Genomic DNA, 21608 nt, shown 5'->3' with positions numbered 1-21608 from the left:
TTCCACTGTGTATTCATAAGGGATTTGGTTTAGATTGTATCTTACCGGCCCAGTGGTTTTTCTTACTTTCTTCAGTTTAAGCTTGAATTTTGCTATAAGAAGCTGATGATCTGAGCCACAGTCAGCTCCAGGTCTTGTTTTTGCTGACTGTATAGAGCTTCTCCATCTTTGGCTGCAGAGAATATAATCAATCTGATTTCGATGTTGCCCATCTGGTGATGTCGATGTGTAGAGTCGTCTCTTGAGTTGTTGGAAAAGCGTGTTTGTGATGACCAGCTTGTTCTCTTCACAGAACTCTATTAGCCTTTGCCCTGCTTCGTTTTGATCTCCAAGGCCAAACTTGCCAGTTGTTCCTTTTATCTCTTGACTCCCTACTTTAGCATTCCAGTCCCCTATAATGAGAAGAACATCCTTCTTTGAGAGCCTAGGACTTGCCAATCAGAAGATCGGTGGTTTGAATCCCCACAACGGGGTGAGCTCCCGTTGCTCAGTCCCAGCTCCTGCCAACCTAGCAGTTCGAAAGCACATCAAAGTGCAAGTAGATAAATAGGTACCGCTCTGGCGGGAAGGTAAACGGCGTTTCCGTGCACTGCTCTGGTTTGCCAGAAGCGGCTTAGTCATGCTGGCCACATGGCCCGGAAGCTGTACGCCGGCTCCCTCGGCCAATAAAGCAAGATGAGCGCCACGACTGGACCTAATGGTCAGGGTCCCTTTACCTTTACCTTTATATGCAATATAATAATTCCACAACCAACCGTGGGCTACATACACACCATGTATTTGAGGCAGAGTTCTCTCCCCTCCACAAAAAAACCGTAGGAACTGTCATTTAGTAAGGCTGCTGGGACTCGCAGCTCTGTTAGGAATAAACTACAGTCCTCAGGTTTCTTTAGGAGGGGGCCGGATGTGTTTTAAATGTATGTTGTGCACAGTCCTATCTGCTCCCTCTTTATTTGTTGCTGCAGACTTATAAGCCCACCATGCCCTTAGTGATTTTCTATTCTCACAACAACCCTGTGAGGTACGACCGACTATTTTACAAATGTGAAGTACAGTAAGCCCTAGACTTAACACAGGGGTTACATTCCGGGGATCACGCCTAAAGCCAAAAATGCATATAGTCAAAACACATTGAGTGCAGTGGTGGGTGGCATTGCCAAAGTCTTTTTTCCTGGACCCCTTTCCACCCCCTTTCATTTATTTATTCTTAATTTCCAAGTGTATGAAGCTAAATGTACACAAGTTACATGCACACAAATTGCAGGCTTATTGCATATTCATATGCCACCAGTTATACAAAAGAACTTAGGGCTGCTAAAGATGTGCTAGGAGATAAAAGGTACCCCTGCCCGTATGGGCCAGACATGACCGACTCTGGGATTGCGTGCTCATCTCGCTTAAGAGGCCGGGAGCCAGAGCTGTCCGAAGACACTTCCGGGTCACGTGGCCAGCGTGACGAAGCTGCTCTGGTGAGCCAGCACCAGCGCAGCGCATGGAAATGTTGTTTACCCAGTGGCGTAGCGTGGGGGGTGCAGGGGGGGCCGGCCGTACCGGGCGCAACATCGGGGGGTTAGGGTTAGGGGTAGGGTTAGGGGGCGCAAATCCACGGGTTAGGGGGCGCAAATTACTTGCCTTGCCCCGGGTGCTGACAACCCACGCTACACCACTGCGTTTACCTTCCCGCTATAAAGCGGTACCTATTTATCTACTTGCACTTAGGGGTGCTTTCGAACTGCTAGGTGGGCAGGAGCTGGGACCGAACAATGGGAGCTCACCCCGCCGCGGGGATTCGAACCGCTGACCATACGATCGGCAAGTCCTAGGCACTGAAGTTTTACCCACAGCGCCACCTGCGTCCCCTGTGCTAGGAGATACTTGCTCCATTTACCTCTTAGATTTCAAAACAAAACAAAACAAGTAATCAAGGAGACTACAAAGGACCAGAGGAACTTGGTATGAGATGGCAAATCTCAACTCAGGGTTAATTAAAATATAAAGCCAGATCTTAGGTTAGAGAGGTTGGAGTGAGGAGTGATGTAATCGAGAAGAAAGTAGCAGGCAGAGCACGATGGCTGATGGCTGTTTGAATCCAGGGCTGTAGCTATGGGAGAAGCAAGACCCTATTGTGAACCCCTCCATTGTATATATGTGTAAATAAATCATCTGTCATTAAAACACCACAGTCTCCACTGTGCCTCATTTCCAAAAGGAAACATGGACCCTGGTTAAAGCGTACTTGGAAACCCTGGAATCTCGCACCGCTCAGAGACTGGGAAAGTGCAACAATAATAAGCAATACTGGTATCTTCCCCGTCTGTTTCAGAAACAACCCAACCATGTGCACACACAGAAACACACTTTTTTCAGCAAAGGAAACATTTCCTGCCCCTCTCTATTTCACAAACATTGAATTTGGCCCAGGCTTCTGTTACAGTTGCCACTTATGGGGCATATGGTCATTGTTCAACTACATGTAGATTTCAAAACTCAGCACTGAAGCTGCACTTAAAAAAAAAAAGTTATCTTTTCCCCTCACTCCCCTCTCCTATAAAAATATGTCCCAACACACAACTGGTGTCACTGGGAGTTGAAATATTATGCTGCAGGTTATCCTGTGTTGTTGGGTAACCATGGTTACCAGCTAGGCCGCAAATTCCTGCTGCAGTCCTTGTCCTTGCGCCCCCCTTCACCAAGTCCAGGGTGGAAAAAAAGACACGGAACAGCAGAACTCTGGATGCAAAGGTTTATTTCTCTGCGTTTCTCACAGTGTTAAGGCCCTTCGTTGCGCTTGCTATTTACACATCAGATCCAGCCCCTGCCAGAATCACTAGGAATGTAAACGAAGTACGGAAGGATGGCAGTAAGGGGAGGGGTGTGTGGATAGAGACATTTACCCATCTTCTCTGGACTTAACAGAATCCAGCGTCTTTCAGGCTTGAAAGGGGAACATCACTGAGGTTCAAAGGGAACATTCTCCAGAGAGTTCCCCAAATCTACACCCCTGTCCCCTCGCCACTCACAAGTAGTCCTTCTCTCCAAAAACTCCTGTCTGAGAGACAAGGAACAGATCTCTCTGCCTTCTCACACACAACAGGCTAGACATTTTCCTTCACGGTGCCAGTTCTCCTGAGCCTAGGACTGCTAGGTATCCTGGCTGATCCCACCCTTATGTTAATAAAGCAAATCACATTGTTAGCCAAAGGAAATTTAAGTTGGCAGGGAGAAGAGACTCCCGCCTTCCCACGGATCCATCAACCTGAGCACTCAGTCCACAAGAACGAGTCATGGGGATGGGAGGTCAGCCCCATCATCCTCTCTTGCAAGGCTTAGTCACCATACTGGGGTATGAGATTTTGCTTCTTCCCCTCCCGCTGGCTTCAGGTACTGACCCCAGCATCCTGGGAGGAGACCGAGGCAGAAGAGAGGGATTGGCTGCGGGCAAGGCTGCCACCCACCACTCGCCACTGGAAGATGCTAGTGTCTTTGCCCCCCATGGAGATAAGGTGGCCATCGTTGTGCGTGAAACGCACATTGGTGACGTGGCTCCCATGGCCGCCATAGACGTGACTTGGTGCCTGTGGAAAAGAAGAAAAGGTGGGTAAACGTTTTGAAAAGGTGGCATCGTCAAGGGGATGTTTAAGCACAGGAAAGCCAATGTGGTGCCCTCCAGATTTTGTTGTTGGACTGTGACTCCCATCAGCCCTAGCCAGCATGGGCAATGGTAAGGGATGATGGGAGTTGTAGTCCAACAACAGCTAGCATCTTTTGGCCGAGAAATACCCTTAAAGGTTAGCTGAGTGGCACAGATGCAGGAATGTGGCGAAAGCAGCCTTGCCTATGATCCATAAGAGACTGGATTAGGTTGGGAGAGCCTAGAGTCACCAGGATCCAGCCTACAGTGTGGGATAAGTTTGAAAGTACAGGTACCCTCTGAAGTCAAGGAAATCAACCCAAGCCTAGAATGGTGATCAGAAGACAGAACTCATGCCCTTATCCCCAGCCTAGCCCAGTTCAGAGCTGAATTAATCCTTGCCTATGAGCAACCTCTTCTCCCACCCCACCTCAAGTCAACTCCATTCTACCTTGGGCTTGGCGCAAGGGTACTGGAAGAGGTGCACCTTGCAGAAATCATCTGCAACAGCCACCACCCGCTCGTTGTGGGAGCGGCAAAGTGCGTTGATGTCGGTGCCATCCGATCCGTCAGGCCACACACCTGTGAGCAGATGGAAAGAGAGAGGGGGAAGTGAGATGTGATGAGTACTATGGAGAAGAAGATGAAATCAAGGCCAGAATCTTACAGGGAGGGGATGCAACTCTGTGGCAGAGAGCATGCAGATGGTCCCAGGATAAATCACCAGGTACAGTTGGGGAAGTTCCCTGCCTAAAACCCAGGACAGCTGCTGCCAGTCAGAGTACACAGTAATGAGCTAGATGGGCCAATGGCCTGACTATGTTTTCTACACACACACACACACACACACACACACCCCGCCGCCATGTGCTAGGTTAGCACATAGAACCCAGCAGGTTAGCTTCTCAACAAAACCAGTGGAGTAGGCTTGTTTTTCTTATCTCGCCTCCAAACTCACCAAAAACATGAAAGCCCAGCACGCAGGTATATGAGGCCCATTCACGGTCCTTGTTCTCAAAACGGTTCCTCAGCAGCTTGCAACCTCCAGCCACATCCCCTGAGAACCAGACATGCAAAAGTAAGGGTTAATTTTGCAGAGGATACCAGGCTGTTGCACTCCTAGGATCTTGATATATTCCGGTACGATTCAGTCACAGGCCGAGAGGGGGTTATTGTCTTCTGGGCAGCCCAGGACCTCCATAGACACTGCCTAGACTTGCACCCTGGGGAGGTCACTCCAGTGCTGCTAACGTAGCAGTCGTATGACTTCACCCTCAGAAGCGCACTCCTGAGACAGACAGATGGCAACAACAATTCAGGCACATACTGGCGTTTTCAGGTTGCACAGTTAAAGTCAAATGATAGACCTGTGCACCAAACCTGCCTGCTCCCACCTGCCCCAAAGAAAGCCAGACTTTTGCTATAAGGGATGAGGAAATGCACTAGAAAATGTGGAATAACACTTTTGGCAGCTCAACACTACACACTGAAAGTACACGCAATGCACATTTAAAGCACATTGTTGTTGTTTAGTCATTAACTAAATGACTCCAACTCTTGGAGTCTCCAACTCTTCATGACCCCATGGACCAGAGCATGCCAGGCACTCCTGTCTTCCACTGCCTCCTGCAGTGGACATGAGCTACTACTCATGTTAGTAGCTTCGAGAACACTGTCCAACTATCTTGTCCCCTTCTCCTTGTGCCCTCAATCTTTCCCAACATCAGAGTCTTTTCCAGGGAGTCTTCTCTTCTCATGAGGTGGCCAAAGTATTGGAGGCTCAGCTTCAGGATCTGTCCTTCCAGTGAGCACTCAGGGCTGATTTCCTTCAGAATGGATAGGTTTGATCTTCTTGCAGTCCATGGGACTCCTCTCAAGCACCAGAATTCAAAAGCATCAATTCTTCGGTGACCAGCCTTCTTCCTCTAAATAATCCTGGGAACTAAAGTTTTCCTCTTCACAGAACTACAATTCCCAGAACTCTTAATGAGCAACAGTTCCCAGAATTCTTGACTGGGGTGAGGTGGGGTGGGGTGACTCATGTACTTTAAATGTATGTTGGATATCCTTTAAATATATGGTGTCATCTAAGCTCCACACAAACTAATCACAGTGAATGCTCAATATACAGGTGGTCTGGAAGTGAACAGAGACCAGATCACCACATGAGAACAACTATCAGGTCTCAGAATTAACCAAAGGCTCAGGACCTTCCATTTCTCTGCCAGTTCAGGGACTTCTCACAAATTTCTCTTTCTCTAACCAATGGGCCTTACTGCAGAAATAAAACAGCAGCTCCACACCTTGGTAGCTAAAGGAATTACCACACAATGCACTGCAATGGCAGAAGATTTTTTTTTAAAGAGGTTTGTGATTTGCAAGTTGTCATCTCAGGGTTTTCACCTTGAGCAAACATGTAGCTTCCTTCCCCCTCCTGCTCAGACATGGAACTTACAGTACAGGATTTCATAGTCCCCGGAATTGGACATGATGAATTTCCCATCCTTGGACCAGTCCAAATGTGTGATGAAACTGGAGTGTCCCTGGGGTGTAGGGAGAGAAAATGTGCAGGTTAGGAAACATCTGGTCTGGTTTTGCTTACCAACGAACCAATCAATAATATGCTCACCGTGCAGCGGCCAAAACGGGTGTATTTATGCCCACTGTCCTCTACGCTGTAGATATAAATGAAATTGTCGTGGGAGCCAATGGCCAAGAACTCCCCATCTGCCAAAGAAGGTAAAAGCAAAGTTAGAGGCGGGGGGAGGACAGAGAAACAAATTTCCCAACAGGAAGGGCTGGGGTGGGGGCGAAGGCTCTGTGGCAGAGCATCTGCTTTGCATGCAGAAGGGTCCCAGATTCAATCCCTGGCATCTCCAACAACGGCTGGGAAAGGTCCCGTCTGAAACCCTGAAGAGCTGCTGCTAGTCAGTACAGTGGTACCTTGGGTTAAGTACTTAATTCGTTCCAGAGGTCTATTCTTAACCTGAAACTGTTCTTAACCTGAAGCACCACTTTAGCTAATGGGGCTTCCTGCTGCCGCCGTGCCGCCAGAGCACAATTTCTGTTCTCATCCTAAAGCAAAGTTCTTAACCTGAAGCGCTATTTCTGAGTTAGCAGAGTCTGTAACCTGAAGCGTCTGTAACTTGAAGCGTATGTAACCCGAGGTACCACTGTATATACAATACAAAGCTAGATGGACCCAGCAATCTGACTTGAGATGAGACAGCTTCCTATGTTCTTATTTAAATCAGCTGTCCAGCTAGAACCATGAGGACTGGCATCTGCCTTCATTTTTAGGGGAGGAATCTTTGCTCAGTGGTATGGCATCTGCCTTACATATAGAAGGTCCCAGATTGAATCCCTGGCATCTCCAGGTAGAGGAGATGATGATGATGATGATGATGATGATGATGATAATAATAATAATAATAATAATAATAATGTTATTTCTTATACCCCACCCATCTGACTGGGTTACCCCAGCCACCCTGAGTGGCTTCCAATAAAAGGTAAAGGAACAAAACCTCAAACATTAAATCTTCCGAAAACAAGGCTGCCTTCAGATGTCTGAAACCCTGGAGAGCTACTGCCAGTCCGTGCAAATGCATCTGAGCTAGATGGACCAATGGTATGGCTCAGTACAAGGCAGTTTCCTATGTGGAAACTTAGGAACCGGTGAAAAAGGAAGCAATGGCCTAACCTGGCGAATAGCGCACCACTGAGAGCTGCTCGTTCCCATCTATGTAGCTCGACAACACTTGTTGCGTCTCCGTGTCCAGCACCACCCATCTGTTGGAGGGAGAAAACAAGAGATTCTCTCAGCAGCCAGTGACCACACCAAAGGGCGCACTTCTTTTCTGGTGTGCAGGTGCACAGAAAGCTGAAATTTAACAGGACAAAGCTCCCCCACTAAGTGCATTCTGGCCAGAGGGAAGAAGTTTAACTTGTTGATTTTCTGCTTTTCACACAAGTGTTCTCAAGGCCAGAAAAGAAATTGGCAACCTTTACTAACGAAGCAGGGTTGCCCTTCCCAAGTGTGCAAAAGTTGAGGCGAGGGTGGGGTGGAACAAGTAGTTACCGTCCAGAGCTGAACCCGACTGTGACCACTTTCCCACTGGGATGGAAGTCAGCACAGAGCCCTGTCTCCTAGAGAAGAGAGAAAGAGGAACGACATGAGATTTATTGTAACTACTATCATGACATAGGGTGGCTAACTAGATACGGAGCTATTCATTCAGTGTGTTCAAAGCACAGAACTGCCCCAGTCAAGTGGAAAGAGGCTATGAAAGAGGATTAGACAAACTCCTGGAGGATAAGGCTATAAGTGGATATTAGCCATGTCAACTAAATTTCCCCTCTGCTGTCAGCGACATTATGCCTCTGAAGACCAATGTCTGGGAACCACAAGTGGAGGGAGAATGCTGTTGCACTAACATCCTGTTCATGGGCTTCCCCAGAGGCATTTCGTCAGCCACTGGAAGAACAGGATACTGGAGTAGATAGGCCGTTGGCCTGAACCAGCACGTTCATCTTACCGTATTTACTCAAGTCTACTCCTGCCATAAAGAAGGCTGATTGCCAAAGAATTGATGCTTTTGAATTCTGGTGCTGGAGGAGACTCTTGAAAGTCCCATGAACTGGAAGAAGATCAAACCTATCCATTCTTAAGGAAATCAGCCCTGAGTGCTCACTGGAAGGACAGATCCTAAAAGCTGAGACTCCAATACTTTGGCCACCTCATGAGAAGAGAAGACTCCCTGGAAAAGACCCTGATGTTGGGAAAGATGGAGGGCACAAGGAGAAGGGAACGACAGAGGACGAGACGCTTGGATAGTGTTCTCGAAGCTACCAGCATGAGTTTGACCAAACTGCGGGAGGCAGTGGAAGACAGGAGTGCTTGGCGTGCTCTGGTCCATGGGGTCACGAAGAGTCGGACACAACTAAATGACTAAACAACAACAACAATCGTGCCAACCTAGCAGTTCGAAAGCACGTAAAAGTGCAAGTAGATAAATAGGTACCACTCCGGCAGGAAGGTAAATGGCGTTTCTGTGCGCTGCTCTGGTTTGCCAGAAGCGGCTTAGTCATGCTGGCCACATGACCCGGAAGCTGTATGCCGGCTCCCTCGGCCAATAAAGCGAGATGAGCACCACAACCCCAGAGTTGTCCGCGACTGGACCTAACGGTCAGGGGTCCCTTTACCTTTAATGAGCCATCAAATCTAACATGCACCTCAGTTTTCAGAACCTTGAAACCAAAAAACCATATTTGCCAGCAAATGTAAATGTGCCATTGAATCTAATGTGTACCTTATTTTTTGCAATGTAATTTGGCCAAAAAAGGTGAACGTTAGATTCGAGTAAATACATTAAGTTCTTATGTGCGATTTTCATTGTATTTTTTTATTATTTCCGTTTCTAACCCTTACAATCCCAAAGCATGTTAGCCGATGGCTACTGAAATCTTAGAAGCCAGAGAGGGTTTTTTTGCTGAATGAAATTTCCAACAGGACAAGAATTTGCTTCTTTCATGTGTTTCGTGTCCGCTTTCTGTAGGATGATCATGCAGAAACAACACTTCTCGCCTACCCAGATGCCTGCAAGCTGGACGCGAGCACGACAGCACTCTGCCCACCTGTGATTCCCAGGAACTGGCATAATGCCTCTGACAGGGAAAATATAGACAACATGGCTAAACTGCTGTTGATAGCCTTGCCCTCCATGAATTTGTCTAATCCTCTTTTTAAAGCCATCCAAATTGATTCTCTGTGTCCACTGGCCCATTCCATGGAATGGTACCACATCAATGGCATTGCCGCCACCCCTGGGCCATGCCACACATTCCTCCTCTCCCGGGTCCAGTTACCTCCAGCGTGGTGCTCCAAGCCAGCGTGTGCTCCCCACTATCCCACATGCAGAGCTGCCTGTCATGGGCGCAAGTGACAAAAAGGTCCCGCGAAGGGTGAGTGCCCAGCCCCCACAGTTCGTCCGTGTGCCCCTGCAAAGGAAGAGCGTTGAGAAGCAGCTGGAGAAGGAAGGAGCAGCTGAGGAGGAGGAGGCCCTGCGACCAGACCAGACCCACCCCTTTACCTGGATTATGGGCCGGAAGCCCTCCACCAAGCTCCCCCGCAGCAGCGCATTGCGTGTGGTCCCTACCAGCAGCTCCCCTCCATCACCCTCGGCGATGGTGCGGACGGCACCAAACTGTTCCGGAATCTGATTGCCAAAGAAGCAGCAGGCATTATAAAGCTGGTCTGTGTGTAAAGTTTGATGGATTCACCCAAGGATGGATTAAAACCCTTTTTCAGTCTGAGGGCCGCATTTGCTTCTGGGCAAACTTCCGAGGGCCACATGCCCACTTGGAAATAATAATAATAATAATTTATTATTTGTACCCCGCCCATCTGGCTGGGTTTCCCTAGCCACTCTGGGCGGCTTCCATAGAAACCCAAAATACACTAAAATATCACAGATTAAAAACTTCCCTGAACAGGGCTGCCTTAAGATGTCTTCTGAATGTCAGGTAGTTATTTATCCCAAATTCAATGCTTCAAGTTACTTTGCCTTATTTCCTTTTGTTATTTTTAAAGATTAATAGCAGGCTTCCTCAGCCTCGGCTCTCCAGATGTTTTTGGCCTACAGCTCCCATGATCCCTAGCTAGCAGGACCAGTGGTCAGGAATGATGGGAATGATGGGCCCAAAACATCTGGAGGGCTGAGGTTGAGGGAGCCTGATTTATAGCAACTCACTTTTCTCCATCAGGGATGGGCTCGAAGCGGGTCAAACAAAACCAGAGGGAACCATCTGATGAAATTTTTAAAATTCATATGATTAAATTGGCAAATGTTTCTTTAATTGAGCAACAAGCCTTAACCATAAGGTGTATCCTCCCTTCCGGGTGCAAACCTACAGTGAGGGGCAAAAGCAGTTAAGAGGCTAACCCCAGATCCCCAAACACATTTTAGTAAAAGAAAAACCCACCCCAAAGACCCTACTGTTTCTGGTGGCTGGGGCAAAAAGGTGGGAGAATGTTTGAAGTACAGTGGTACCTCGGGTTACATACGCTTCAGGTTACAAACGCTTCAGGTTACAGACTCCGCTAACCCAGAAATAGTGCTTCAGGTTAAGAACTTTGCTTCAGGATGAGAACAGAAATCGGGCTCCGGTGGCATGGCGGCAGCGGGAGGCCCCATTAGCTAAAGTGGTGCTTCAGGTTAAGAACAGTTTCAGGTTAAGTACAGACCTCCAGAACGAATTAAGTACCGTATTTTTCGCTCTATAAGACGCACCAGACCACAAGACGCACCTGGTTTTGGGAGGCGGAAAACAAGGAAAAAAATATTCTGAATCTCAGAAGCCAGAACAGCAAGAGGGATCGCTGCGCAGTGAAAGCAGCAATCCCTCTTGCTGTTCTGGCTTCTGGGATAGCTGCGCAGCCTGCATTCGCTCCAAAAGACGCACACACGTTTCCCCTTACTTTTTAGGAGGGAAAAAGTGAGTCTTATAGAGCAAAAAATACGGTACTTAACCCGAGGTACCACTGTAGACTCAGGGCCGGGGTGAACAGAGCTCATTGCTTTGATGGGGATGCAAACGGCTTCTTCTTTAATCATCCGATGTGTCAGAAAGGATACTTTGTGTGGGTGGGTGTACCTTAGGCTGCAAGTGAAAATGTGTGAGGTGGCCATGCCCACTTTTAGCCACCCCTGGCACGCAGCCCCCAAAGAGTAGGCCAAGGGTGAATGTGGCCTCCTGGCCACATGAGGTTAGCCACCCCAAAGCTAAAGGATATGGTGGTTATTAACATACGCCAAGCAATCTCCAGGAGCTGCTGTGCAGATCCAGTCACCTCCCTTACCTCCACCTCCTGCAGCAGGGAGAGGCTGGGGCTCCACTGGACCAGGCGCCGGTCCTTGCCACCCCCACTGAGCACTGAGCCATCGCGGCACAGGCAGAGAGAGAAGATGCTGCCTTCGTGGGCTCGCGTTTGCTTGCTGATCTGGTACGTCTCTGTCAAGAGAGGTAAAAACACACCTGTGTCAAACCCTGGTTCAGTTTTGTATTCCCTTTCGGTGACATGACACGGGGATTAGTGTCATTTTCTCTGTTTGGATGCCTCTCCACAGGAACATAGGAAGGTGCCCTATTGTACAGTCAGACCACTGGTCCATCTTGTTCGCTGTATATCTATTTATATTATAGTACAGGCGACTCCCCACTTACACTGGGGTTACGTTCTGGTGCCCTGCACAAGTAAGTGAAAACTGCGTAATTGGGGAGCATGCTCCAAACACCTTTTAAATGCCTGCTCGGCCATTCCAGATTTAAAAATGCTGTACAGTGGTACCTCGGTTTTCGAGCGTCTCGGAAGCCAAACATTTCAGTTTTTGAAAGCCAAAAACCCAGAAGTAAATGCTTCCCTTTTCGAACGCTTTTTGGAAGTTGAACGGCTTCCGCTGCGTCCCCCCCCCCCCAATTTTCTCCATTGACTTTGCAGACCACCTTTTGCGCCTCGATTGTCAAACGTTTCGGATGTCGAACGGTCTTCTGGAACGGATTGCGTTTGACAACCAAAGTACCACTGTACCAAAAATATCCACAACTGGAATTGAAGCTCTGGACTGGCTGGAGACTGGAGGACACATGGAAAAGATGTTGCTCCTGCTGCGCTACCTCACGCATCAGCTGTTAGGCGGGGAAGGTGAGCAGCCTAAACAAAGCCCCACTGAGCCTCCAGTCTCTGCTCCACCTAACTGAAATCCTCTTCGGGCTCCAGGAAGCGTCTCTTTGCAAGTTACGAGGACTCTCCAGCTCTCTCCCTCCATTATTTCCCAGTACCACGCGTATACACACAAGTCGATAGCACACAAGTGGGAAGTCCCCTTATTCGTTTCTAAATCTGTGTCTGTCCACATCCCATAGCATTTGCAAATGTATGCAAATCAGCATATGATCAAGGAACCACCCTAGGAGACCATGGTCTGCTATTACCATTCACCTTTGCATACCTTTCGCCCCCTTTCCCAGCGTACGGATGTCAGCAGGCACCCTGGCCCAAGTCAGGATGTTGCCCTCCGAGTCTCCGGTCAGCACATCACTGTTGGTGTCGAACACAAAGCACTGGATGAACTTGGGTTTCTTGTATTTCTGGAAAGATCAGGAAGGGGAGATGCTGATACAACGATGGCTGAGAAGAGCCGGGCAAGGTTCATTCCTGTATCTCAAAGTTCCAGCAGGATGTTTATCAAAAAATATCTAAAATAATTAAATTGCCTCTTCAGGCTTCTCTATTAATGGTCATTACTGAATATATGGAATGACAGTATGAAAGCTTGTTTGCTCTGAATAACTTTCAAAACACATGTAAGCTGCAGCCAGGATTTCAATACCCAGTACAGTAATGGAAAATTTTGGGGGGAGGGGGGAATCTACATTTGTCTTTGTAGTACAAGAACTGACGGAGTTTGGCTATTGTGGGGGAAAAATAAACACATAAATTTTGTATCTTCAAAGGGATGGCGGATCCAGAATGCTTCTACACCATCTGGTGGGATTTTATTTATTATGCTTTGGACTTAGATGCCAAACATTCACTGTCTGCAGTACTGGATTTAGGGCAGTGTGTGCTGTCCCCCGCCCCCCCCACGGGGCGCCGAGCTGAGGGGGCACAAAATAATAATAAATAACTGGCGGAAATGACTGGCAGAATCCGAGACCAGGGAGAAGAGTCGGTGGAGGAAGATTGGAAGAAATTTAAAGACTATCTACAGAAACATTGTAAAATTAATGAATGTTAGAAGGATGCTGGAATGAAGTTATGTGGTTTTAGCAGAAATGTTATAAGGGTTTAGGAAAAAATAGACTGTTAATTGGTGAAAGGAGGGAAAGTAAAGTTACATTATATTATGATAAATTACAGAACAAAAAGTGGAAAAGATGGAAAGGATTTGCTGAAATAGTTAACTGAACTAGAATACAAAAAAGGGAGGTGTGAGGAGGTCAAAGAAACAAGCAAATGAAAGACAAGTTATGGGAAGATTAGCTGTGTTTTTTTTGTTTTTTTGTTTTTGTTTTTTCCCCTTCTTCTTCTTCTTCCTTATTGTGATGCGTTGTTTTGTTCTTGTTTGATATGGTGTTTTTACTCTTTCTTTTTGTAACCTTTAAAATTTTAATAAATATTATTTATAAAAAAAACCAAAATAATAATAAACAAAAAGGGTATTATTGTGAAAATAAGAAATATTTAGGTAGTGGGCAGTGCCAAATTTTGTCCTCGCTCAGGGCACTCTATTACCAAAGTCTGCTCCCGCCGTCCATGCCAGTTTGGGAAATATGTAGGCTTTGGTTTATACTGGTGTGTTACCATTTCTTTCTTTTTTTCCTTCTATCTGTATATGTTAACAATGTAATGCACTGCTACTGTGATTTTGGGTTGTTGAAAGAAAAAGAAGAGGAGGAAGAAGAAGAAGCTGTTCAAGCAGGAACTTGCACTTGCAATTCTGCCCAGGGTAAAACACTGAAGTTAGCAAATGATAGCATAGTGATCTGGGAATCTGTGCGAGGAGTTGCATGGGGAGAAGAAAAGAGAAAGATTAACTTGGACAAACAACTAACGCCAGGCAAGGCAGGGAAACAATGAGAGACTTTTGAGTAGCAAACATTGACTGGGACAGAATGAAATGTCAGCAGAGACATTGGTCTTGTAGCAGGAACCCCACCCCACCCCAATCATTCTGTTTGTATAAACTTCACACACACACACGCCACATTTCTGTTATAAATTCATAGAAAATCAACCATACATCGGATTTGCACTGTTCCATTTTTATTTTACTCCATATGACAAGAACTAACAAAGGGGGGTGACTTAGTCCTGGTCAGCCATAATCCCTTCACTGTCTCAGCACATCCACAGGAGCCCTGCCCATGCCAACCCTGATGATCCCAGACAGAAGACAATCAAGATCACAAAGAACTTGCATATGGGAGTGGATTCAACAAAGGACACTGATCAGATCTTCCCTCAGGGGGCAGGAAACTGCCAAGTCCCCTTTGTCTCCTGGAAGTGACTCAGGGGAAGGGGGGAAGGGAGGAACCAGCCAGGTGACAAGACACTCAGGTTACCACCAACTCCTCCCTCAGCCCCTCCTTTCTGTAATATATGCATGATGTTTCTGGGGGTGGGCTTGATCTAGAGGAGGGGAATTTCAAAAGTTTTTATAAGACCTTGCACACTATTCTTGGGGGTCTTTCCTCTCTCCTGCACGTGAGGGGAATACCCTGTTGCAACAGTTCAATAAAGGCCAAGCCTACAGGCTGCTGTTTTGCTCCAAGTTATCCTGGTTGGTGTCTTTGTTTTGTCCAAGGGAGCCCTCGGATTTTTCCTGTAACAGTCTCACACCACAGCCTGCCCCCCCCCCCGCCAAGAATCCCGGGAACTGTAGTTTGCCCCTCACAGAGCTGCAATTCCCAGCACCCTTAACCAATGACAGATCCCAGGATTTTTTGAGGGAAGCCATGTGATTTAAAAGTGAATTAAACATATAGTGTAGATATGACCATTAAGTTATCAAGACAGGGCTTAAGGCAGTTGAGGAAAACTCTGGTTGAAAAACGTAGCTAGTTAAAAAGGGTGTATCTGAGCATGTACTGGGTGTTTTCTGTCACTACGTTTAGCACTCGTCTTTTCACCAAGGAAGGAATTGGGGTAGACCATATAAGGCCTTGCATTCGGAAGCCTTCCCTCCCCACTTCTCCCTCCCCCAACTTTACCAACGACCCCTCGACACACACACACACACACACACACACAGAGAGAGAGAGAGAGAGCGAGAGAGAGCGAGAGAGAGAGATTGCCTCACCCCAAAGATTCCCTGCTTCTTTGTTAGGCTGTTTCCACTCCAGGTCCAGAAATAGACATGAGATTTCCCAGTGGTGATTATATTGCTGCTGTCTTGCGGGTTGAACTCCACCGTCAGGACAGATTCATTGGTACTCTGCGAGGTGCAATGGGGTGGATGGGTGGAGAGTGGAAGGAAGAAGGTATCAGGGTGATGTGGCCTCTCAGCACCACCAAAGATGCCCACAAGGATTATTCAAAGTGTTTTAAGTCTCCCAAAGTGCCTTAGTTGTGTGTGTAGGGAAGACCAACCCTCCAGGCAAGCAGATCACCACCTTATTGCTGCACCCCTGAAATGTTCTGAAGGAAAGGCACTTTTTTTACACTGTTATTTTAATGGGATTGTTTCATTGTGTACTTTGAATTATGGATGCTTATATTTTTATAAGTGGCTTTTAAGCTTTGGAAATCACTTCGAAGCTTATTTTGGCATTAAGCAGTAAATAAATAAATAATAATAATAATAATAATAATAATAATAATAATAATAATGGTGGTGGTGATGATTATGATGATGGAGATGATGTTATGAGGAGCCACCACCCAAAATATTAGTATTATTATCATTTTATTTTATTTTTTCTTTAGGTTGATACGGAAGGAGGGGGGGGGGGTACCTTTCCTCTCCACCTCCTCCTCCTCTGGAAAGCGGGCCCGAGGCGATGACCTCGACGGTGCCCAGTTCCTGAAACCCCCACACTGTCGCACAAGCACCACACTATACCCCTGCACCACACTCTACCCCTTGACCTTATGAAACAATATTCTTCCTCTTCCCGAGGATGGAACCCCACACCATGACTGCGCGACCATAGTTCGCCAAGCCGAGAAACCCAGAGAAGACCTAGATCACCTACCCTTAGAGAACCCAGACTTAATACTCTATACAGACGGTAGTTCAAAAGTTGTAGAAGGGGAAAGGAAAACAGGGTACGCTGTAGTCACGGACTTTGAAGTGGTAGAATCTAATCCGATAAACCCGCAATACAGTGCCCAAGCTGCAGAGTTAATAGCACTCATACGTGCCTGTGAAATCAGTGAAGGCAAGCGAACTACAATCTACACCGACAGTAAATACTGTTTCGGACTAGTCCATACAACTGGGCAGATATGGTTACAAAGAGGCTTCCTAACCGCTGCGGGTTCTAAAATTTCACACTCCGCCTTGGTAGAGAGACTACTGACTGCTATCCACCTACCTACCGCAATCGCAGTGGTCCATTGTAAGGCTCACACCCGTGGTAAAGACCCTATCTCGAGGGGTAACAGGCGAGCTGATAGAGCAGCCCAATCAGCCGCACTCCGCCCCCCTAACAACGAGTCAGAATTCCAAGCCTTACAAATCCCGCTCAACATAGATCCCACACAAATTTACAAAGAAGCCCCCGAAGAAGAAAAGACTCTCTGGCGCTCTGTGGGCGCAATCGAACAAAATGACGTTTGGGTTCTCCCTGATGGCAGAACTGTCCTTCCAAAGGCCTGGGTTCCAAAATTAGTGAGGGTCCTCCATCAACGTACACACTGGGGAAAAGGGAGACTGATAGAACATGTTAAAAGGTCCTGGACGTTCCCGGGGCCCCTTCAGGTCTGTCTAAGGGGTTTGAGCCTTCTAGGGTGGCATTTTATATTTCTCTGGTTAAAGAATTGATGTTTTCTGAGATGGCGTTCTGTATCTCTCTTGCTCGTGCTAAGGGGCTAGTGTTTTCTGCGGTAGCACTTTGTCCCTCCCTGGTTCTTGTTAGGGAGTTTAGGTTTTCTGAGGTGGCATTTTGCATCCCTCTGGTTCGTTGTCTGGTCATTATTTGGTTCGCTCCCCCCCGCGCTCCTTGTTCCCCTGTCTCTTCACTGCTATCGTTACCATCCTGGTCATTGCCCTGACCGTTGCTTGGGGCGGATGGAGCGGTTTGTCTGTAGTAGAAGGGAATGAGCGCTTGTTCCACAGAATCATCTATAGGGTGACCTTCGTAAGGGGGCGGCAGGGACGGCCTCCCATGATTTAAGATAGGCAGTTGGTAGGTCGTAGCTCCCTTTGTAACTTGGAGCAATCCTCTGACTGTTTCAAAGGCGGCTAGGTATTCTAGTTGACGGGGTTTTTCTTCTATCAAATAGTTTCTTAGGTATCTCAGGCGGCCTTCATTAAAAGAGCCACTTGTTGGCCAACGCAACTCGGGCTTCGCGGAGGCTGTTCCGGCCGGCCAGGTTTCCCTACATAGATCTTCTAATTTCTGCCTCGATAGCAAGTTGTGCCCGGGAATAGACTTCCAATAAGAGATGACAAACTCAAGAGGGGAGTCGGGGTCTCTCTGGGATTCAGATGGCTTCCTTGAAGCCATCCTCCCGGGGCGAGCCCGCTCTAGTTTGGAAGCTTGGGTACCCATTTTATCCACGCGTGTCTGGGTAAGGAAAGGAGAAGGGAGGTCGTTAGGGGTTGCTTAGGGGTAAGAGGATTTTCAATAAGGGGTTTTGAGAGCTCTTTCTACCTATTCCTTATTTCTTTCTTTCCTATTTTCAATTCCTGGGGTTCCTTTTCCACTCTGCCGAGTCCCGCCCAATCCTCCCTGGGCAATGCCTCCTGGCAACCTCCTACCTATCGTCAATCTCAGGAAGAAGGGGCCCTACTGAACGCCCGCGTAGTGCGGTGCCAGATCGGGTGGTCCCTTGATAGAGTTTCGAACGGAAAATCCCCCTTGCTTTCGGAAGCGGGCTCACGCACGATTCACGTGTTACGTGGCTCGACCGGTGCGGCTGGGATTGATACAGACAGCAAGACCCCTTCCTGCCCCCTCCGTAAGGGCGCTCGGGAAGTTCGGAAAAGAATTCCAGCCCCTTGCTCTCAACTAGGATGTCCGTTGCGGGGAGTCGGCTATCTTTTCAAGCCGGGTCTCTCCGTCTTATTTTCGGACCCTAATTGGTGCGGCTGGCTGGAGAGTTTGGGAGAAGAAGGAGATAGAGCTCAGAACCCCCCTTTTGGGTCGAGCGGTGGTCCACGTTACCTCTCGCCGAACGGACCAAGAGAAGAAGGGTGAGAGAGATCGATAGAGAAGAGGGCAGAGAATTCAGTTGCCAGGAGATTCCAACCCCCTTATCCACCAGTGCACTGGGTTTCTCTACTATACTCACGAGTCTTCAACGTTGATCCCGGGATCGATGAATATGCCGGCTGGATTCCTTTTGCTCCCCGGCTGAACCCCTGGGGCGTTTGATTACCGCCCGGAAGATGGCCGAGGGTCCTAAGGATCTTCCCAGGCAAATGGCCTGGTGCCGGCTGAAGACTTCGGGGCCCCCGGTCAGCAACACGGGAGAACCGCCTTGCCCCACGTTGGGCGCCAAATGTTACGGCAAAAATCCAGGTGCGGAATTACCCTTGCCACCCGGCTCGTCGGACGGAGTCCGCGGGTCCTAGCGGAGAAATGAGCTCAGCCGGAGACAGGAGCAATAAACGGAGATCCAAAGTTTATTGCGCAACAGGTTCAAAATGGCATTGAACCCCGATAATGGGGCGACATAAACTTTTAAAAGTTCCCTCCAAGTCCCAGAATACAGTGCAGAAGACGTCACGAATGCATCACAGAAAGGTGGGGTTACACAGATCAGCACTTCAGTACAGTGGGTGGGGGTTTACATAGATCAGCAGTTCAGTAATGTAGGGGTAGCATGGATCAGCAGTTCCGTAACGTAGAAGTAGCATGGATCAGCAGTTCCGTAACGTAGAAGTAGCATGGATCAGCAGTTCCGTAATGTAGGGGTAGCGGAAAGAAAGAAATATGCATAAACGTTTCCTGAGTACAGGTGATGGCAAGACAATGGCGGAGATATGCATCGCCCATCACCTGGCATTGCCCGGAGAAAGGGCTTGACGGAATGATTTGATCAGATTAGGGTCTTCCTGAGTACGTGACCTGCCGCTCAGGGGATTATGGCAGTGAGGCGGCAGCATGGAGTCCAGAGGGGAGAGAGTAGAATGATGTCAAAACGGATAAAATCGGAGCTTTGGCTGATTTTATATCATTTTCCGGAGGTTTCGGCCGCCTCGCCGGCCAAGTGTATATTGTATATTGGAAACGGAAACAAATGGATACATTGTAACCTGACTTTGACAGTTTTACGAGGTTGCTGGAGGTCGCTGGTTTCGGTTCCATTGTTCTCGCAGCGGGGAGCCGTCATCAGCTCGTCAGGAGGTTAAATGAAGCGTGCATTCCCCTGCAGCAGCTAGCCCAGAGAGCTCTTGCACGCCTCATTTAACCTCCTGACGAGCTGATGACGGCTCCCCGCTGCGAGAACAATGGAACCGAAACCAGCGACCTCCAGCAACCTCGTAAAACTGTCAAAGTCAGGTTACAATGTATCCATTTGTTTCCGTTTCCAATATACAATATACACTTGGCCGGCGAGGCGGCCGAAACCTCCGGAAAATGATATAAAATCAGCCAAAGCTCCGATTTTATCCGTTTTGACATCATTCTACTCTCTCCCCTCTGGACTCCATGCTGCCGCCTCACTGCCATAATCCCCTGAGCGGCAGGTCACGTACTCAGGAAGACCCTAATCTGATCAAATCATTCCGTCAAGCCCTTTCTCCGGGCAATGCCAGGTGATGGGCGATGCATATCTCCGCCATTGTCTTGCCATCACCTGTACTCAGGAAACGTTTATGCATATTTCTTTCTTTCCGCTACCCCTACATTACGGAACTGCTGATCCATGCTACTTCTACGTTACGGAACTGCTGATCCATGCTACTTCTACGTTACGGAACTGCTGATCCATGCTACCCCTACATTACTGAACTGCTGATCTATGTAAACCCCCACCCACTGTACTGAAGTGCTGATCTGTGTAACCCCACCTTTCTGTGATGCATTCGTGACGTCTTCTGCACTGTATTCTGGGACTTGGAGGGAACTTTTAAAAGTTTATGTCGCCCCATTATCGGGGTTCAATGCCATTTTGAACCTGTTGCGCAATAAACTTTGGATCTCCGTTTATTGCTCCTGTCTCCGGCTGAGCTCATTTCTCCGCTAGGACCCGCGGACTCCGTCCGACGAGCCGGGTGGCAAGGGTAATTCCGCACCTGGATTTTTGCCGTAACAGGTGGTGTCTCTGCCTCTGTAGAATGACCTCTCTGCTGAGGTGCATATTATCCTGACTCTTTCATATGCCAGCTAAAACCCTAATATTTTTGCTGGGCTTTCACGGTGTTTTTAACTACGCTGTTTATACAATTAGAATTATTTTAATGCTTTTGTTTCTTATGTATTATGATTATCCTTTGCGGGGGGGGGGGCGTGTAAGCTGCCGTTTGACAAAAACGCTTGGACTGGTGTAACAATCGTTAATACTGCAAAGTCAAATTCTACCCACTGCGTTTCAATCAGACGAGACAGCAAAGCCAGGCCTCTCCACACAGACAAGAGAGAGGGCCTTCTGGCTCTCCAGTTGTGGAAGCTCTCCACAGTAAGGCCCACCTGGTGCCTTTGCTGACACCTTTTCAGCACCAATTGACTACTCTTGATGAACCACAATGAGGCTGTTTGCTGTTACTCAGACCGTCAAACCTTCTATTGCTGCTGTTGGGGGTTGCCTTGCATATCTTTTTTATGAACTGAATGTATTTTTGTGTGCATGTTTTCTTATTACCATGTACAGTGGTACCTCGGGTTACGTACTTAATTCGTTCCGGAGGTCCGTTCTTAACCTGAAACTGTTCTTAACCTGAAGCACCACTTTAGCTAATGGGGGCCTCCCTCTGCTGCTGCCACGCGATTTCTGTTCTCATCCTGAAGCAAAGTTCTTAACCCGAGGCACTATTTCTGGGTTAGCTGAGTCTGTAACCTGAAGTGTATGTAACCCGAGGTAGTGTTACATACGCTTCAGGTTACATACACTTCAGGTTACAGACTCCGCTAACCCAGAAATAGTGCTTCAGGTTAAGAACTTTGCTTCAGGATGAGAACAGAAATCGCGCGGTGGCAGCGCGGCAGCAGCGGGAGGCCCCATTAGCTAAAGTGGTGCTTCAGGTTAAGAACAGTTTCAGGTTAAGAACGGACCTCCGGAACGAATTAAGTACGCAACCAG

The 21608-nt window shown here is 47.8% G+C and overlaps 1 protein-coding gene across 1 annotated transcript in view; it reads right to left on the bottom strand.

Annotated features, from left to right (window-relative positions):
* Positions 1 to 2729: 2729 nt before the first annotated feature.
* EML3 (EMAP like 3) overlaps positions 2730 to 21608 on the bottom strand; it is a 44345-nt gene continuing 25466 nt past the window's right edge. The window contains exons 13-24 of the mRNA XM_081840891.1: positions 15496 to 15630; positions 12643 to 12781; positions 11493 to 11644; positions 9724 to 9849; positions 9500 to 9631; positions 7713 to 7780; positions 7335 to 7423; positions 6261 to 6358; positions 6087 to 6174; positions 4590 to 4688; positions 4083 to 4213; positions 2730 to 3575 (exon numbers count right to left, since the gene is read on the bottom strand). Of these exons, the coding sequence (XP_081697017.1) occupies positions 3378 to 3575; positions 4083 to 4213; positions 4590 to 4688; positions 6087 to 6174; positions 6261 to 6358; positions 7335 to 7423; positions 7713 to 7780; positions 9500 to 9631; positions 9724 to 9849; positions 11493 to 11644; positions 12643 to 12781; positions 15496 to 15630 (1455 nt within the window). The 3' untranslated portion in view covers positions 2730 to 3377. The remainder of the gene's footprint in view (positions 3576 to 4082; positions 4214 to 4589; positions 4689 to 6086; positions 6175 to 6260; positions 6359 to 7334; positions 7424 to 7712; positions 7781 to 9499; positions 9632 to 9723; positions 9850 to 11492; positions 11645 to 12642; positions 12782 to 15495; positions 15631 to 21608) is intronic.

This window comes from Podarcis erhardii (genome assembly GCF_964252035.2).
Source record: "Podarcis erhardii genome assembly, chromosome: 15".
NCBI classification, from domain to species: Eukaryota; Metazoa; Chordata; class Lepidosauria; order Squamata; family Lacertidae; genus Podarcis; species Podarcis erhardii.
Note: the sequence above shows the minus strand (reverse complement) of the source record. Positions and strands in the feature narration are given on the sequence as shown.